Source organism: Saccostrea echinata, unplaced genomic scaffold (genome assembly GCF_033153115.1).
Source record: "Saccostrea echinata isolate AGI-Se365-2 ecotype Australia unplaced genomic scaffold, CSIRO_AGI_Sech_v1 ptg000029l, whole genome shotgun sequence".
NCBI lineage: Eukaryota > Metazoa > Mollusca > Bivalvia > Ostreida > Ostreidae > Saccostrea > Saccostrea echinata.
In genome coordinates, this window is record NW_026889778.1 from 13,934,346 (window position 1) to 13,954,698 (window position 20,353).

A 20,353-nucleotide genomic window follows, 5' to 3' on the forward strand; every position below is an offset into this window, starting at 1 on the left:
ATGTTACCTGCATCTTTTTTTCTTTCAGTATGCATACAAAATATACATGTACTGAACAAAAAAAAAACAAAAAAAAAAAACAAAAAAAAACAAACAATACCTTTAATGGCATGCATACTCTACATATATCGATGAGAGTTCTATAATTTAGTTGTAACACGGAAAAACATCAGAATTTTTGACATTTTGGGAGAATTTTTTTTTAAACAAATCCCCCCCCCCCCCAGAATGTCTCTTAGACAGTGCATGATCAAAATCGACATTTTCAGCATAAACTTTACAAAATATCACTGCCTTTTTCTTCAGCTTGGGATTAAAGCTGTGCATTTCAACTTGATAATATTTAGGACTCATTTCAAAAATTGATTTTTTGAGATCGACCACTGTTCGTTAACTTGTAAACCTTTTTCATTTCAAATCGGCGTTAAGTAATGCCCTCGATTATTGGCCAATGTTTTCAAAGCAAATTGGTTGATGGGCGGAGTTAGCTCAGAAGATATATTTTAAATACCTTGTTGTTTTTGAATGTCAGGCGCGTAGCTGCCTATACGCAAATACGCAACTGCGTACACATCATTTTCCAAAAGAAAAAAAATAAGTCTAAGGGAGAGAGAAAATTATTCGGAGGAAGAAATCTCAGTACCATCTCCAACAAATATGTGTTTCAGATTATTTTTTGTTATACTATTTCTGTTCAAATATATTATGATGTCTGTATAATTAAATTTGAAATCTTTCATTAAATAATCATTGCCAAATCCAAAATCATTCATAAATCTGTAATTGTGTATACATTAATGATTTTATTTAAAGATCTTTGAGAAATTTGATTTCAAAAACATCGTTGAATGCTATGATTAACTAGTACTAGTTTATGATAAAAAAGATTCAATATTTAACTTATGTTAATAATCAACATTTATTATGATATATTTACTGTTGGACGTTGAAAGAGAGTATATGATACCAAAATATCGGTAAAATGTTTAGCCACAGTTACTCATACAATAACTACTTTCCATGGAACAATGAACATTGCGTTAAAAACAATAATACTATGTCTTTTTCTTTCTATACAAAAGCGAAATGGCATGATTTTTTTTTGCAAGAAAATGAATGAAATATTTGGAAAAACTCAGGAGCTTCTGGCGACTTTGACCCAGCCCCCCCCCCCCCCCCACTTGCTGTTCTCTGCGTGCACTTCACTTCCATTCAGGCTACGCGCCTGAATGTCATCAAAGCACTTGGTCGTGCCCATAAATTGAATACCGCACGTTAGTTATAAATAGATTTTAATTTCAATTGTATAATTTATGCAAAAAGAAAAAAAGAAACTTCACATCTACAGTCCCCGACATCAATGACATATACATGTATACTATTAGTATTTTACAGATATAGGTACATGCACCTGCTGACATTATAGGTTGCCATACCAACGACTAAATGTCCTCCTTCTTTTCTGGTACATGTAGGAGCGTGTCTATATATATCGGCGCTGTAGAAAGTTCAAAATCCACCATGTGTATATATTTAAAATTTCTTAGTAATGGGCTTTAAAGAGAGAATGTGAAGAGGTGAACTTACTACCTCCGCCTACTGTAATCTGATTGTACGGCGGTTTGTCAGATATCCTGTGTAACACCTATAGCTACATGTAGTTATACTCGTTATGTACATGTTGTTCGTTTTCAGAATCAGCAGTCAGGAAGACGCCTAATGAAAGAATAACCATGACAGAATAGGGTGACGGATAGCTCACAATCTCACGTAATGCAAAAAGAAACACCTGTAAGTTAAAGAAACTAATTTAAGATTGACTTTTACTTCAAATCATTTGTACAAAGTATTTACAGGAATCCACAATACATATTATAATATTTTTTTTTTTTAAATAACGTTTTTAGTTTTCAAGGAAGACCAGATTTGTATATCAGAGATATTTTATAGCTGTCTAATGAACAGGGCATCTAGCATTATCAAAAGGTAGGGCATCCTAACACATGGTACACCTAAGCATTATTAAAGGCGGGGCATCCTAACACAAGCCACGCCTACCACTGCTCTAAACTCCTCCTCATTTTCCTCCTCCCACGTGGCTGTCTCGCAATCCAGGACTTCCATACTTTCTACGGCCTCTCCCGTCGCCGTGCTGATCCCGCCCACAATATAGATGTTACATCCTATAAAAATAATATTAAGTATATCTAGAAGAAAAAAAAGGTCATCTTGTTTACGTGTAGTTAATAATTCTGAATCATTCTTTTATTATTTTTTCTTTGAGTTTTTTTTTAAATCTGCAATAGTATAGTTCTCGAGGAAGTCAAAATAAAAATTATACACAAGTCAAAAAGGTTCAAAATAAAATGATGCATTCCTAAAATGCTGATATTATATATCTACAAAATTGAATTTTAATTCACGGTTAATAAAAATTTACAGAGATTGTTTTAACATCATGATCTTTATGTTTTCTGGCCCTGTGGCCAGACGCTTAAAGCTGAACACGATTCGTAAAAGGAAAGTGTCCGCAATATTTGATTGGTTTCTCGCCATATCTGAGGGTCCCTATATAAAGCCGCTGACTTGGAATCAATCGTCACCGTTATAGACGGACGTATGCTATATAGCACTCGGTAGCGACAAAATATAACTGTGTAGTTCTTCTAATGCAGGAGAGAAAGATACCAAAGAAACTTACAACAGTTGCACAGGTCAGTGCAATATTAATATACAAACAAACACTTGTAAATACACTTAATTGCAATAAAAAGTAAACAAAGGTAATGCAAGACAAGTTTGGCTTTCCAGAAAGCCTGAAATGTCATCTCTTTGGCTTCATTAATGTCACAGAATAAACAGTGGAATGTTATATTATTTTCTCAGCTATTACAGGCAGTAGTATCGCTTTTGAAAAAATGGGGGGGGGGGGTGGAGGACAAAAAAAAAATCGACGATTTATCTGAACAATCTTTGACAAGGGGAAAAAGGGGCTATCCAAACTCAACATTTTCATTTCTTGGAAGGGAAGGAGGGATTACAACATTTCCGACAAACATATTTTAAATTATTATACATTTTCATGGGATGATTTGACGTACCATACTGCAACAAAAGGTGGAAGAGGGTTCAAGGGTGCGCCTCTTCAATGTTTGGTGCTATGTGCCTGTGTTATTTTACCTGTTGTAAATATGCTTTATTCAGTTTAAATATATTTTGTATAATGTCTGTAAAAAATTCTAACCACTGAGAAATATTCGTAAGAATTATTTAAAGTCATATATTGCGTTTTTTTTTATAAGTTCAGACTACCTAAATTAAAAAGATCTTTCTATTTGTTTTATTACTTTATATAAAAATAGGACTTTCCTGTAAATTACACAATTTAAATCAATCACGTTTCAAAGATATTAGAAATTTAAAACAAAAACCGATTTATTTACCGATTCAGATTTTAAACAGACACAGTTTTTTTTTAATCAGTCGAACTATGGAAACATAAGGTTATTCAAGTTCAAAATCGGTGAAAAATTTAATTTCAACGTAAATAACATATATCATGTTTAGCTACACCCAATCTCGTATTTTTATTTTTTAGCTCAGATACGCCATATATAGCTTTAACAATTATTCCGAAAGAAGAGGGATAAAAACTTAGCGTTCCTTTTGACTTAGGTTCTTATATAGCCGCCTACTACGGCAGCAAAGAAGTTTTAAAGCGGCAACTTAAATTAATCTATACCTGAATTAATTCCCAAGACTTTCCTTATTTTCCTTAATCGTATCCTCTGAAGTGACTTGGCCATCGAGCCACTGGGATTTGATTGATTATCGAGCCACTGGGAATATCAAAGGAAAAATTGAGACACTCCTGCATCATGCCCTTCTGCTGCACATGCAGATTCATGTTCTAACGCTATATTATGTATAATATAAGTACATGTACATGTATACGCTCCTGGGGGAAAAATAATGCATAGAAAGGTAATAAACTTGAAACGTTACCATTTAAAATTAAGTATTAACACACCGAAAAGAACCCCAATCTACCAACATCGATTTTATAGGCTGTTCCATGAGACACACATTTAAAATTTAAAATTTTGGCTTTATTTCAAGAATACGAGGAATGATTTCTTTTTAACCTTTTCTCATTGAGAAAAAACACAAATTAGAATTGCATAAAGAAAATTATAACAGTTGCTTTGTTTATTTATTCTTAAAATCTGGGCCAGGTAAAGAAAACTATCTTTTCTTATACTTTTCTACAGGGGTAAATTTAAATAAAAAAGAATAAAGTGCACACATCCGAGAAAATACTCATATAATGATTCTTTATGATCTTTATTCCAATGCCCGCAGCACTGAGTTACTTAAACCAGAGACATTTATGTTTCTGCCTAAATTGTGCTTTTAGGTAAAATTTCTTTTCTTCGAAATTTATTTATTTATTTTTATTAATTTTTTTTTTGAATAAGTTCTGTTTTATTTTTCATATATATATACGGCATTAATTATCGATTGACTAAAGTGCACATAAAAGTAAAGTTTTTGCCATTGTATATATGCATTTAATGTGAGTTGTTATTTAAATGTTTTCACTGTTTTCTTTCGTCAGTAAATCTTGGATCCACGCATTGGCTTATACATTCAATATGCCATGTTTTGTGTATTTTTATCCCTGCGCGCTGAACATCGTTTTACGCAATAGCCCAGATACAATGTTTATGTGTATAAACCGTTAATGAAGACCCACCACCACCCAAGTGATCCTACCTCTATTACTCTTAATGAACACTGGTGTAGTTTTACTGTAAGATGGACCATTTTGTTTAATAATAATAAGACAGACTTTGGTCAATTTTGTTTACATCTCTATATTTAGAAATCGTGTCATCGTCAGTTCCTTTGCCAGACCACCAGCTTATCAATGGCAGCTTACACTAGGACTTCACTTCCTGTGATTCAAACTTAATGTGTCATCTCCCGAGGGAGATGACAATAACCAGCACGAACACGGGTCGCCATTCCACGCCGATACCTGTGACAATAAAGCAGTCTGGTGTAACGAATGCGAAGAGTATACCCGGTGCTGATATCGTAGATAGTAATAATGAAAATGGCGTATGACTATTTGCGAGTCGTGTTCAGCTTTAATTTAGCTTATTTAAATATTTTCAGGTCAATGTTGCTCAATCATTCGCATGTTTGTTTTTCATTTATGCCTCTTTTACTTCCTATTACTCACAAGTTACTTTAAATTAAAGTGATTTTAAATTGATACATTCAATATTTACATTTCCAATGTCTTTGTCCGAGATAAAATTACAAATTGTAAATATACTTTATTTCTACATAAATCTACTGGTTCATCAATAGGCGCGGTTAAAAAAAATCACGTGCGGGGCGGGACAAATAGAGACAGAAGCAGGGCTATTAGCACGGGAATTTGCAGAATCAGGAGCATGTAAATATAAGGAATAACTGTCAGATTTTTTTGATTCATGACGATGATCAATCGATTGGCTTGCGTGATAATTTTAGGCATAAACGCCTTCGGCGTTTATGCAAATTATCACGCAAGCCACTCGATTGATCACATCATGAATCCAAAATAAAATAAGACAGTTATTCCTTAATTAAAATAAAAAAAAAAATATTAGAATTTTTCAGTACGGATTAGTTAGATCATGTTTTTAAAAGATTTTTTTTAATCTGAATAAGGTATTGTTACGAGAATAAGTGATAGTCAGCCTTCGGCTGATGCACGTACGAGGCCACTCGGGCTGATATGACATATGATATGGATTTTAGTATGTAATATTCTCTATAGCCTATACCATATGATATCGCAGTACGCTGTAGCCGTAATGTTTCACCCCTACTGTGTACTGCCTCAAACAGCACGTACATGTATATCCATTATACTACATATACATACCTTTCTTTACATACTCCACATTTGCATGAGATATACATACCTATAGCCACTGCGCTTGCGTCGTGTCGGGGTGTGATCATTTGAGTAAACTCCACCCATACTTCACAGAGATTCGTGTAACGATACACTGTACCGGAACTCAACACAATACCGCCGGGGGTCTCCTGTGTTGCTCCGCCGAGGAGATATAGGTCGTTGTTTACTTCTAAGACGTATGCGTGGCATAGAGGCTTTGGGAGACATTTCTTTCGAACCCAGCTGAATAAAAAAAAAAATGTATATAACCGGTTATAAACACGGTAAAAGATACGTTCAGTTTTCCAAAAATTTCATTAATTTGGCAATTTGCTTTTAATTGAACATAAGCGTCTGGAGTGAAAAGGCTCGATTAGTATTAAAAAGAAGCAATTCTAAACATGATTTAAAACAATCAGGACGGAAGCTAGTTATATTTTATGTAAAATATATGAGTCATACAAACCAGTTGAGTTTCGGATCATAACACTCCACTGTTGTTAAGACAACCTTTTGACCTCCACGATCAACCGCTCCACCAATCACAACCAAGCGGCCCTTGTACCCTGTGCATGCCACACCTAATTTGGGTTCTGTCATATTGGCCGCATAGTTCCAAGAGTCGGTATCTGCATTGTAGTATTCAACTGTATCTAAAGGCCTTTAAAAAAAGATTTGACTTGTTTTACGTACAAACATAAGGCTCATATGCTTTAAGTTGTAGTTACCCTAAAAAGGAAATTTATTATATATTTTAAAAGATTATAATAGGACATTTGTGTTCATATTTTCGACTTCTTTTCAAGAACCACTGAGCAAATTTCAACCAAACTTGCCACAAACTTCTCCATTATCAGTGGTCGACCTTCAACACAATCTTTGACATACAGTATTTCATCTTCGGGGGAAGGGGGGGGGGCAAAGAAAGAGAGTCATTAAAAAGTTATCAGAGGGGCTGTTCAGGACTGTTAATTTTTAATCAAACAGATAGACGGACAGCTAGACAGATTGAGACGGACAGCTAGACAGATTGAGACGGACAGACAGGCAGACGAACGACAGACAAAATAAGATCAGAAAAAGCTCAAGTGAGCTAAAAAGCATTTACAATGCACTTCTTACAACTTTCGGTCGTTTCTCAATGTTGAAAATTTCAGAGAATGAAGTATAGTAAATTTTGAGCATTATTTTAAGTGAATTTTATTAAGAGTTCTAAACTGATAAATTGACAATATATTTTGCTGTGTTTTTCTACTAAGCCAACTGTGAAATTGATTTGAATGCCATTTTCGTGTATACTCACGCGTAGAAATATGCACAGAGAAACTCTCCCTAAAGTGACGTCACAATGAGCTACACAGACGTTAATAAAAATGTAACGATATAGGGTAGCGAATAATTCAAACATTGAGTATATTTTGGTGCTTTTGATTATGTAAAATGTAAATATAAGGAATGTTTTAAGGTTAGTGTGAATCATTGGTGTAGCGCGCTTCATGATATATGCCTACGTGCAAGTCTGTGTGATTTACACACCAATAACTCACACAAAACTTAAAAATATTCCTTAAATAATGTTTTACCTTTAAAATTTGTTTCCTATATAATAAATCTTTACTTTAAAAAGTCTTATAATTTCCAATGTTTTACTGAGCGATCCGAAAAAAATGATGTTTGACCGCAGAGTGAGATGTTGGACCCACAGGCACTTGGGGTCTGGACCCCCCCCCCCCTTTCCATTTTTTCTTTTTAAATATGGGTTCGAGTCACCTTTTTCCTATTTTTGTATTCTAATATGGACTATATGTTATCAATAATGTAACTCTTTTGTCTCTATATGCTGTTTTTAAATATACCGTTTTCGACTGATACATAAAAAGAGAGAATTCAAGGCTTGCAACTCTTTTCTCGTCGTCTGCCTCACCTCGCTTAAACTTCGCCTGATTATTTATCTAAAGCATAAGCACACATGGAATATGCATACATCAATAAATTTGTTACACATTCTTCTTCCTTTTCATATTTCCATTTAATTTTTATGTGCCCCCGATTTGTAAATATTTCGATTAAATCAACCGCATCTACGGTAAATTTTGTCGATGTGCACTAGCTGGGACGGAAGTGCAATAACGGTAACTCTAACTTTACAAATGTTCTGTATTAAATAAAAATTCCAAGCTTTGAAATAAAAATATTGAGAAATTTGGTTGTCTAAGTCGTATGTTAAATGTTAATCTTCATCCATTAGAATCTGCTAGTTAGAGTTATCTTGTTATACACAAAACTTACCGTTACATATATTATGAAGAGAAAATTCGGGATTTTTTCCCTCTTTCATTTAAAGTTCCGAATGACATTACACTTCATGATGACGCCCGAAAATACCGGACACTTCCGTTCCAGCTAGTGCACATCGACAAAATTTACCCTAGATGCGGTTGATTTAATCGAAATATTTACAAATCGGGGGCACATAAAAATTAAATGGAAATATGAAAAGGAAGGACAGGCGCGTAGCCTGAATGGAAGTGAAGTGCACGCAGAGAACAGCAAGTGGGGGGGGGGGGGCTGGGTCAAAGTCGCCAGAAGCTCCTGAGTTTTTCCAAATATTTCATTCATTTTCTTGCAAAAAAAAATCATGCCATTTCGCTTTTGTATAGAAAGAAAAAGACATAGTATTATTGTTTTTAACGCAATGTTCATTGTTCCATGGAAAGTAGTTATTGTATGAGTAACTGTGGCTAAACATTTTACCGATATTTTGGTATCATATACTCTCTTTCAACGTCCAACAGTAAATATATCATAATAAATGTTGATTATTAACATAAGTTAAATATTGAATCTTTTTTATCATAAACTAGTACTAGTTAATCATAGCATTCAACGATGTTTTTGAAATCAAATTTCTCAAAGATCTTTAAATAAAATCATTAATGTATACACAATTACAGATTTATGAATGATTTATTTGGATTTGGCAATGATTATTTAATGAAAGATTTCAAATTTAATTATACAGACATCATAATATATTTGAACAGAAATAGTATAACAAAAAATAATCTGAAACACATATTTGTTGGAGATGGTACTGAGATTTCTTCCTCCGAATAATTTTCTCTCTCCCTTAGACTTATTTTTTTTCTTTTGGAAAATGATGTGTACGCAGTTGCGTATTTGCGTATAGGCAGCTACGCGCCTGAAGGAGAATGTGTAACAAATTAAATTCCATGTGTTCTTATGCTTTAGATAAATAATCAGGCGAAGTTTAAGCAAGGTGAGGCAGACGACGAGAAAAGAGTTGCAAGCCTTCTCTCTTTTTATGTATCAGTCGAAAACGGTATATTTAAAAACAGCATATAGAGACAAAAGAGTTACATTATTGATAACATATAGTCCATATTAGAATACAAAAATAGGAAAAAGGTGACTCGACCCCATATTTAAAAAGAAAAAATGGAAAAGGGGGGCTCCAGACCCCAAGTGCCTGTGGTTGGACCTGTCGATGAGATATTGGACCGCTTACGTCACATTGTGGACGGGATCAATTAAATCGTATTTGCATTCGTCATGCAGTGTTCGACAGCGACGGAATTGAGCGAGTTTATAATTAACCGCAATGCGGGTAAAGGATAATTATTAACATCATGGAAGGCAGCACAAAATTTTTAATATATACTTAATAAAAGGTATTAATAATTTAAAAAAAAACACTCATTGACTGTGTTATCGATCAAAATGCGTTTTGTCGACCCCTCAAACCAAATTGTTTGCTTCCTGGGTCCGAAAAAACGCATGTTGCCCTCGAACACACTGTCAGTAAATGTAGATTGTATAATTTATGTTGACCTTCTTCTATGACAAGTTATATGGTAAACAAGAATTTTCTTTCATTTATTTTCATACTTTGAATATATCGGAAATTTATATTTTCTTAACAAAAAAAAAAAAAAAAAAAATAGTTCATAAAACTCTTTCTTGACATCATATTCAAGGTGGATATAAAAAAATTGAATCCAATCTGTAAAGCTAATAATGATGATATAAATATCACGTTGCACCTTAAGCCCACATTCACCATAAAAGTGAAGCATTTTGGCACATAGACCACTTCAACCCCCCCCCCCCCCAAAAAAAAAAAATCTATCATGCATGCCTTTCCTAAGCGAAAAGGGAACGGGGTGGAAATCACTGCCCAGGTAAACAAAGTATGATGTTTCAAATAGAAAAACAATCCTCTGGCTAATTTCTGTACCTGCCAGTGTAATCGTGACCACCGACTGCGTATATTACTCCACTCAGGACACCGGCTCCATGATACATCCGGGGAGTCTGCAGGGAGGAAATTCGGGACCAGTAATCCTTATCAGGGTCATACCGGAAACATGTGGATGTTGGATTGGCTAAGTTTTCGGGTTTTTGTTGATCGTAGGTAGATCCGCCTACAAAGTGAAAGCATCTGTGTTAGAGGATAATGGTTAATTTTTTTTTTTTTTTGACGTAAAAAATGTCGCAAGTTAATATATACTGTAGATCCCCAAACTGATATTTGCAACATCTTATTTTCGTGAGAAAGTTATAATTATTTGGTATTTGCATGAATTCAATAAGCTATAGAAAAACATTTCTCGAATTTTGCATGTATATATAATCATTCATAATACAAATACGCGAGAATAAAATTTTCGCGATCATAAAATCATAGTCTCGCATTATTAGTTCAAAGTAAACTTGTCGCAAATAAAAAGTGATTTACAGTATACCCATAGATACTATATGCCAAAGAAGATGGGCAAATAAGGCGTGCAAAATGCCTATAGCTTCAAATGTATAAAAGTCATATTCATTTTGTGAATTTAGTATTTTGAGTAAAGATCTTATCATTGTAAGGTATGAAATTATGGCAAAACAAAACTTTTATGCGGAAAATTCTTTCAGCAAAAATCATTCTACGGTTAAAAAATGATATTCTTGAGGGTTCTAACCCAAGCAATAAAAATTCTGAGAATCATTTTCCTTAGAGACTAACACGCTAACCACTACGCTATACCGCTCATACCAAACATCGGCATTTTAATCATGTTTGTGATACGACCCTTGAGTAAATGGACTTCAAATGTATCTCGAAAGATACGGCATAGTGGGTTTTTGCCATGTTTTCGTAAACCGAAGAATGTATATTTTTGTGCATACTTTGAACATAATCATTCAAAAAAAAAAAAAAAAAAAAAAAAAGAAGCAAATACCAACTCATTTATATGGAAAATGTATGAAGAACTGATAATTTTTGCCCTCTTTGATGTATGTATGCTAATTTATTTGAAAATTAAATTTTTTCAATCTTTGTGAGATTTTTGCGATTTGTGGAAATTTTACATAACTCTGCTGTCTTCCCACAAATTTTTATTACAATACATGTTCGTTTATTTCATTTTAAATGAAATATCAAAGAAAAATTGTCATAATTGAGAATAATTTTTCACGTTTTTATTTGTCGCACAATAGGCATTTGTTCGCCTTGTTCGCCCATCTTCGTGGTTGAAGACGGTTCAACGAAGAAGTTGAAAATGTTCGAAAGTTTACGACCGACACACGACGACAGACAAAACGCTGCATTTCATTTCCGGAATTTTGCATTGCATTTCCGACATTTTTTTTTCATTTCCGACATTTTAATTTTCATTTCCGACATTTTTTTTTTTACATTCCAGGAAATTTTTTACCAAGTAGATGGGAATAAAATTTAACAGCATATAAATATTACACTTACATTTTTTTAAACCACGTTTTCAAAATAAAAATATTATAATACACTGTATATATATACATTTAAATGCAGCACTAAGCCTAATTAAAAGATTTGCATTTATTTAGTTAAATGAGCATGCAGGGTTTTTTGTTAAAAAAAAAATTAAATTCAATGTCCACTGAATTAAGTGTCGGTGACTGCACCGAATTAATGTTGGATTTATGATTTACTATTATTTTTTCAAAAATAATTTATAAGAAACGTCTTGAATTCTGTTTTCATTGCCAGAAAATAACTTTATGACTAATGTCGGAGATGAAAACTACAAAATGCCGGAAATGAAAACTACAAAATGTCGGAAATAAAAAAAGTTGAATATTTTTAAAAAATTCCGGAAATGAAATGCAGCCAGACAAAAACGGATAGCAATAGTTCATCTGTGTGACTCAGGTGACCTAAAAAGCATGTGAGATGCCCCCGCAGAGATTAGTTCTACATGTATCAATGGTATTGAGAAATCCATCTTCTTTCATGCAATTTCACTGTTCTATTTTCACAAAGTTTTATTTTCTGAGATAAAGTCAAGTCAGGTTTTATAACCCCCCCCCCCCCAAAGAAAAAACAAGCAAACAAACAAAACATTGAGATGGAATTGGGTTCAAAACTGGCTTGTTTCGGAAATAGTCAGTTTTGTAAAAATAAAATGTCATTAACCCACCGATAAGATATATGAATCCATCTAGCAGGCAAGCACAAGTATGATGCCTGGCATCAGGGAGGCTCGACTTCGATGTCCATTCCGATTTGCTTGGATAAAACTCCTCCACCAATCGACTCGTTTCGTTGTCTGTCATCTCGAATGGATCGACTCCGCCAATAACCAAGAATCGATCACGTGACCTTATCTTGTCTCTTGTTCTTACTTTAGGAGCTGCGATTTTTTTCTTCTCTTCCACTTTTTGTGTAGCAGGAGACAACTTATTAACAATCTATAATATCACAAATTTTGCTATTATTTAGTCATTACCTTTAGTTAATTGGTACATTTTTTTTCAACCCTCACTGCTCTGGAAAAATTATAAAATAAAGAAAAAAAATTATAATGCAGAATATGCAAATACTCGAATTACTCGAAATGCAAATGAGTTAACTTACATACAAATCAAAGGAAAAAGGGACATGATTTATAATTAAATGAGATTTGACATATTTTGCTAGAAATTATAAGGGACCCTACCCCTCTTGGATTAGGTGTTCTCTCGGACGCACTTGGTTCAGAATCTACAGGTTTAGCGTCCGCCATCTTTCCCCGACCTAACGAAAACTGCTCCTCTGTGTCACGTGATGGGAAGGATTCGGCCGAATCGAGACTCTTTTTCGACTCACTTCCGGAGGACTGTCCTGTGGAGTCAACTTTATTGTTCGATTGCTTTCGTTGTTTAGTGTCCTGCGTTTTATCACTTTGATAACCACGTTTAACATTCTCTGCGTATTCGAAACTTTTGTTGCCACTTCCGTTATGGGAACCATGTCTTACAGTTTCCTCTTTAAGGTTTGGTGTATATCCGGTAGATTCAGAAGCACCTCGCTTATGTGGACTTATTGCTGTTGTGTCTTTGTAAGTAAAATTTTGACTAGTACCGCCATTGCTTTGCAATTCTGTATTCAAAAATACGGAACCACACGATGATGTGTTATTAGTTTGGTTTACGGATGCCTTTTCTATGTTTGAGATCCGCCTACATGTTTGTGATTGCTCACTCACAGGGATTGTATACTGCCTGGGAGGGGGTACTTTCATTATCGTATATAACGTGCTTCCGCCTAACTTTATAGCGTGATATCTACAATGTATGAAGTAAAAAATATTAAGATAAGGTAGGAGCCGGACAAGGAGCAGTGTTATTTCAATTTTTAACCATTCCTCAATGTGCATGCACTATGAAAAAAACAAAACAATTTACCTGAAAGCAAAGTACAGCATTTCAAAACATTTCTGTATGCTGAAAATGTGTCTCTCTGGCTCAACGTGTTTGACAAGATCGTCTGGACTGATGTAAATCAATCGAACACACCCAACGAGGACAGGGGCGTACTTGATTCTTTCTTTTTGGTCGTGATCGATCCATCTGAGGACAGCAAAAAACACCTCAAGCTCAGTAGTGATCGCCAGCTGGTCTTGGGAGATTAACCATTCAACTTGATGCATTTCACACTGCAGAAATCCCTCCGACTGCATCATTGTTAAAGAGCATTTATTTATAAACCCAAACATTCGCTCGGCAACTTCCGTAAAACCTTGTCTCTGAGCAATCGGTAGCAAGAACAAGACACTGTCCCTTGTAAACGAGTTGAGAAAATCTTGACAAAAGTTTAAAGCACTTTTGATGCCAAGTTGTCGAGCGCAAATAATAATGGATTCAATGTTTTCTGCCGTGAGGACGAGTTCGTTTGTGTAAATGTAGTTTATCAGAGTCTCGGCGGCTTCAGCAGAGGCATGAGGGAGTATCACCTCTGATATCGTCAACGGTGCCTCCTCGCAGTATCGACTGGTGAACTTCTCACTGTGCGCTGCAAGGGCAAGTTTGTGGGCGTGAAATTCTTTATCGTTGACTTTGATGATAATATCACACATGCGTTGTGATCGCCATAAATCATAGAGAAACTGGTTCATCTCTTTGGTTGAAGATACGGCTTCGTTCATTACTTGTTCTAATCCTTTCATGAGCATTTCATCCTCGTAGCTTGATTCACTTTGTCGTTGCTTTCTGACCACCTCGTTATCAGAGACGCCAGCAAATACTTGTCCTTGCGATGTACCTGCTACACTTGACATTCCTTCTTTAATACTCTGCTGTCCCCTGTAATGGCGCTCATATTGTGAATTGTAGTATGTTCCTTGTTGTGGGGTTGATTTTGACGTGTACTGTTCATCTTTCACTCCACCCTTACGAGAAGATTCGGGCTGTGGTTCCCTACCTATGTTCCCATGGCTCAACCTCTCATTTGCATTGTAATAATCTGCATCGTTTGACATGGATCTTTTGTGTCTACTTTCTGCATCATAATACTGAGATGACATTCTAGATAGATGAGCATCCTGCTGTGCGGTGAATGCTGAACCCCTGGTGCTAGACGTTGCCCGGCGTTCTGAACTACTTCTTTGCCTTTGGGAGTATTCACGCTGAGCTGATCTGGATGCATGTTGCTGCTCTGAGTCATGACACGTTTCTTCAGTATTTGCCAAATGTTCCCCTCCATAGTAAAACCCTTGGGGAGCGTCGATGGACTCTTGCTCTCGTAAACTATGAAAGCTAGATTCATCACTGTTGGAACTTCCGTCCCGAACATCAAACACTGCATAATTACCACTTTCGTAAACTAGACGTTTACTTGGGAGTTTGAAATGAAGTCCGCTGGGTGTCTGCTGTAATGCAGAGCCCTCCTTAACAGGTTCCTCCCTCAGAGAGTGAAAATACTCGGCCACCGCCTCACGGTTCGCGCGAACCTTAGTAGGAGTCCTGCCTGTTCTTGTAGCCATAATGTTCTTGTCAGAATTTCTATGTTTACCTTTGTTGACAACCAAGCGACGTCTATGACGTCTTTGTACCTTTTACCTGAAGGTGACTTTGTAATTGTGACGTCATAATTACTTTCGACTCTGCCATTTTAGTGCACATCAATAACAAAAATATACATGTACATATATAATGAATCAAAAAATAAATAATATAAGGCCAACTTTAAAATAATGTTGTTTGCCCCGACTCAGAATGAAAATAAGTCGGAAGTTGGATTTTCAGAGAAAATTTCAACAAGAATGCTGAATTTTCAAAATTTATCTTCGGAATGCATAAAAAATATTGTTTCAATGCATTAAAAAATAATTGTTTCCTGGAGGTTATTTTTTTTTTTAATTTTTTTTTGAGTCGGCAGGCCAGAAGCAACGGTTTCAAAAGTGTGTGTGTGGGGGGGGGGGGGGGGGGCTTCCCAAAAGCTAATTTACTGTCCAAATCCGGAATTTGCCAGTGCTCAACCTTGAAAGATCAAAAAGTGGGGGGGGGGCAACCAAACATTTAAAGGAAAACTTACAATAGCAAAATAGCAAAATACTTTACTTAGAAAAAAAGGGTTACCCCCCTCCCCGATTTCCAAGGGCCTGGTCGGGCCATTTGTAGAGAGTCGGTCTGGAGAGGGCAACGAAACGTTTTTTTAAAGGTGACCTAATTTTAAAAAAAAAAAACCAAAACACTACAGTAATATTGTTACAGAAAAAAAAATGTTACATTCACAAACCAATTTTTGTATGCCCACTCTGCTAGATTGCATTTGGATTTTTGTTGTTGTTGTTGCGTAAATTAAGTTTCTGGTACACTTTCAGCCAAAATACATATATGGCATATTTTTACTCTTGTGTTTTTAAAATGCTACAATACTCGTCTTTGAATTTACTATATATACGAGTTATATATATATGAAATAATCAGCACTAAAGAAAAACAGGTGTACATTTTTCCTAAACGGGAAAGGTGGGGGGGGGGGGGGGGGTCATACTAAACTCCAAAGAAAAATCCCACTTGACTTTTTTTTGAACGAATAATAAAATAATAAGAATAGTAATAATAGCAAAAACTATTTTAAACAAAAAAAAAAAAAAACATGTATTAACAATCCTTTGAGGGACCCTTGATTCCTAGGGGCGAGGGATCGTAGGTCTTTTTTTGTTACCTTACTAAATGTATTTATTAACACTGAAACTACAGCAAGGGGGTCAAGGCTTTCGCCCCCCACCCTAACCGCGTCCGCTGACACTGTTGTTCAAAAGGATAATGTCACCTATTTGACATGCTTAAATTTAATTAATGGTTTTGCATATGTACAACATTCAATAGCCAATTTATATTTATTTTCAAATAGAATTTTTTACCTATAAATATTTAAATTTAATCTTTTGCAAAATACACACTATATCAACACACAAAAACTACAATTATGATAGTTTAATTTTTTTTAATATGTCATAAAGTGTCAATGAGTGTGATGCATTCTAAGCTAAAATTAAATCTAGTCTTCAAATGATTGTTGATAACCAGATCAAGATGATGATATTCAGCCATATTTAGAAACCTTCAAACTCAGTCTTGGATATTTACACTATCAATTGTACATGTCAAATATTTATCTTATTTATTTTAAAGATACTGTTAGCAAATCTGTCTTCAAATACATGTATTCTAATCATATTGATGTACATCTCTATTCCTAGAAAAGACCTTCCAAAGTCAAATCAGCTGATAATTCCAACTTTGGAATAAGTTTTAAACATATACTGTGAACTGCAAATTAGATATCTGGCAAGTTAATCCTCTGACGATCTATCAATATTTTAACATTTTCCTTTAAAAAGGACATAGAAGTTGAGTTTGAATTTCGACAATTATTAGTCATTCTTTAATTTCATTGATCTTTTTCCTGGTTACACTGTACTGTTAAACATGGTTACAGGGAACACACTTATAAAGTATTCATAATTTTTATTCCTTGCAATTAAAAATGTATTATAAACTTACCAGATATATAAAAAATTACATTTATAATGAATCAAAATTGTTCATTTTTGCACTTTGCTATAAGAGTGTGTTACTGCATGTACAAATAAACTAAATCTTTCATCAATTCATCTGTGGAGTTAGGTGGAAAAAAGTAAGTAAAAAAACCCCATAAAATATTGGTCTGATGAATTTAAAGAGATAATTCTCTATTGCATGTAACAAACAAGATCTTGCTGTACACATGCAAGTGCCTCTATAAACATAATAAATTTCAATCCTCATGAATATGGAATATGTACACTAAATGCTCTCACTTGTGAAAAAAAATCTAGCTGCCATTTTTGAGGTCTTAAAAGATCTACATGTATCCATCAAGTTTCATTTCATTCCTTCATTTTTCAAGCAATATCTTGTTCTGAGACAAGTCAAGATGAAATTCAAGTTGGTACAGTAAATCAAGATGGAGTGATGTAGGCTTGGACAATTTTGACGTCGTCCACTGGTCGGTCATCATTATCACATTCCACCAGCCCTATCCTCTGGACAACTGTCATTCCACTACTGACCCGGCCAAAGATAGCGTGTTTTCCGTCGAGCCACTGAGTAGGGGCCAGGGTTATAAAGAACTGACTACCATTGGTGTTTGGGCCACTGTTTGCCATGGATAAAATCCCTGCCCCTGTAGGTGATATATATAAGATTGCATGATGTTCGCAGAGAGAAATAGGAGAACATGTACCATTATTTGTAAATTGCTCATTAATTTTATAATTCAACTTTTTTTTGTTTGTTTGTTTGTTACATGTAATGTGTTTAGTCTTATGTGTTTATTTTTTATTTTATTTTATTCATTTATTGATTTTTTTCTTTTCCATTGTTGAAAATATTGATATTACCTTAGATGTTCATTTTCTCTGATACCATGCTTATGCAGAACTAAACTGTACATATGAAGGTTTGGCTACATATTCTGTAAGTACAGCTTGGATTTTTAAAAATTTGTTACAAGTAAACTAAAAGTTAAAAATACAGTCAAAATTCTGTACCTGTATGCTTCAGTTCATTCGATATTTCATCATCAAACTCTTTCCCATAAATTGAGGCCCCTCCTCTCCCTAAAATAGCGAAAAAATATTTATGTTACAAAACCTCTAACACATTTGAAAAATTATCATATTAATAAAATATACAAATCAGAAGCTCCATCGCATATGTCAAGTGATTTGCAATTGTCACATGCATAATCAATAATCAAGTGAAATACATGTACCAGTAAGTTTGATTGCAGTTTTTTTTAATGCTAAAATGAATTGTTCAACATGTAGAACACAAATGTACAGCATCAGGGAAGGGGCACAGATTTTGAAGAGTGAATCTTTAAACCTTTGTTCAGCGAATGACTTGATTATAATTTCACCACATTAAGTTTTATTCTGAGATTTACAACACTACAGAACTTACCCGTGCCTGTAGGATCCCCTCCTTGAATCATGAAATCTTTAATGATTCTATGAAACTTTGTGTTGTTATAATAGCCTCTCCTGGCCAACTCTGCAAAGTTACGACAAGTGTTGGGGGCATGCTTCCAGTACAGCTCCAGAACAATCTGGCCCATTCTGCAGAGGAACAAAGTGTACATGTGTATGTAACAGTGGAAGATCCAAGATTCTTTGAAAAAGAAAGGGGCTGGTCTGCCTTCAGCGTGTCTTTTTTAGAACATTTAAGCTATGCATTATTTTTAAAGCTTTGCCAAAAATACTCAATGTATAATAAAAGGATTATCTTTAAAAAAAAAAAAAGATATTGAACTATTTATCTTAAATAAATTTTGTGTCACGGTGACCCCTGGGCTTCCTCTAAATCAGTGTAAACCGCTCCTGGGTAAAATATATAGGGACTTTAAAGAACAAGTCTCAATAAGGCTTATCTGTGGTCCCTGGTTACTCATCAAATTTCGAACATTTATTAAATTTTTTAAAAATTAAATTTTATTATTAACTAATGACTTTATTATTTGAATCATCATCTAAAAATGTCAAACAATAGATATAGGAAGCATTCGAAGCTGCGCGTTGAAGGTAGGGTCCTTTGATTTTCATGAATATCAAAAGAAATCAGTGACAGCTACATATTTCAAAGCTTTCGTAAACACTGAGCACAGGTTTGTTCAGAGTCGAGTTTGAAATATAATGTGTATATTATATGGGTAAAGGTCGAGTGAAAATATCTTTGTTGAACAACCTTGTGCTCTATGTTTTTAATTAAAAGTATTGTGATTTTGAATCTCTTCACTGACTTCATTTACATGTGATTAACCTCTTTATGACCTGTTTAGAATCAAAACAAGCCACGTGGATTTGTATCGTTACGGGTAAATGCCTCCAGTAAACGTGCTAGTTCTCATTTGAAACGTACTCAGTTTTATATCGATCAACATGGACTTGTTTGGTTCATCTTGTTATAGTTTTTATTGCCAAAGTTTTGTGTAAAATAGAAAAATGTGTTTGTAGTTCATTGTGAATCTTGAACATATAATTCGTCTTTAAAAGAAAAATACGTATCATACCAAGATCTTCTTTTTATAGTATATAATCTAAATGTCTCCGCCCATTTCCATGTAATAGAAAAACCGTAGTCTGACCGGAGGAAAATGTTCCGGCATTTTTTAGTGCGAAAGGTGTTAAAAATAGGCTTGTATTTTTTGATATGTTTAATTATTCATTATAAATACACAATGTTTTAGTTAGAAATACTTCGTTATAAACAATGAAAACAAACAAAGTACCGTATGCTAATAATTAACCGGTAAACCAAGGGTGTAAAAAGGGACCACTCTACTATACTTAAGTAGAATACTCCTTTACACGAAAATGAAAATAAGGAAATTCGGGAGATTATGTTATTATGTTGTGATTATCCTTTGTAACAGTTTCGAGGGAATTAAATTATACATACGTGGTTTCTATGGTTACATTTTCAGGCTGCCATGTTTTTGGAGGAATACCTGATGTCGACATGATGAAAAGGCACAATTATTTAATTATCAATCTTTCCGAAGCCGGCTTTCAGCCTTTTGCTGGTGAACATGAAAGT

General features: G+C 34.5%; 2 protein-coding genes across 2 annotated transcripts; both read right to left on the bottom strand.

Annotated features, from left to right (window-relative positions):
- Positions 1-1,805: 1,805 nt before the first annotated feature.
- LOC133195631 (ring canal kelch homolog) lies at positions 1,806-15,325 on the bottom strand. Its single transcript, XM_061331522.1, has 7 exons — positions 13,673-15,325; positions 12,946-13,552; positions 12,427-12,697; positions 10,215-10,401; positions 6,423-6,617; positions 5,982-6,199; positions 1,806-2,183 (listed from the first exon to the last, which is right to left on the bottom strand). Exons 1-7 carry the CDS (start codon positions 15,247-15,249, stop codon positions 2,023-2,025), a joined length of 3,216 nt encoding a protein of 1,071 aa, XP_061187506.1. The 5' UTR covers positions 15,250-15,325; the 3' UTR covers positions 1,806-2,022.
- A 1,491-nt stretch (positions 15,326-16,816) lies between these two features.
- LOC133195629 (peptidyl-prolyl cis-trans isomerase-like 1) lies at positions 16,817-20,280 on the bottom strand. The gene is made up of 4 exons (XM_061331519.1): positions 20,216-20,280; positions 18,722-18,876; positions 18,307-18,375; positions 16,817-17,939 (listed from the first exon to the last, which is right to left on the bottom strand). The coding sequence occupies exons 1-4, from the start codon at positions 20,275-20,277 to the stop codon at positions 17,716-17,718; spliced, it is 510 nt and encodes a 169-aa protein (XP_061187503.1). The 5' UTR covers positions 20,278-20,280; the 3' UTR covers positions 16,817-17,715.
- Positions 20,281-20,353: the final 73 nt, after the last annotated feature.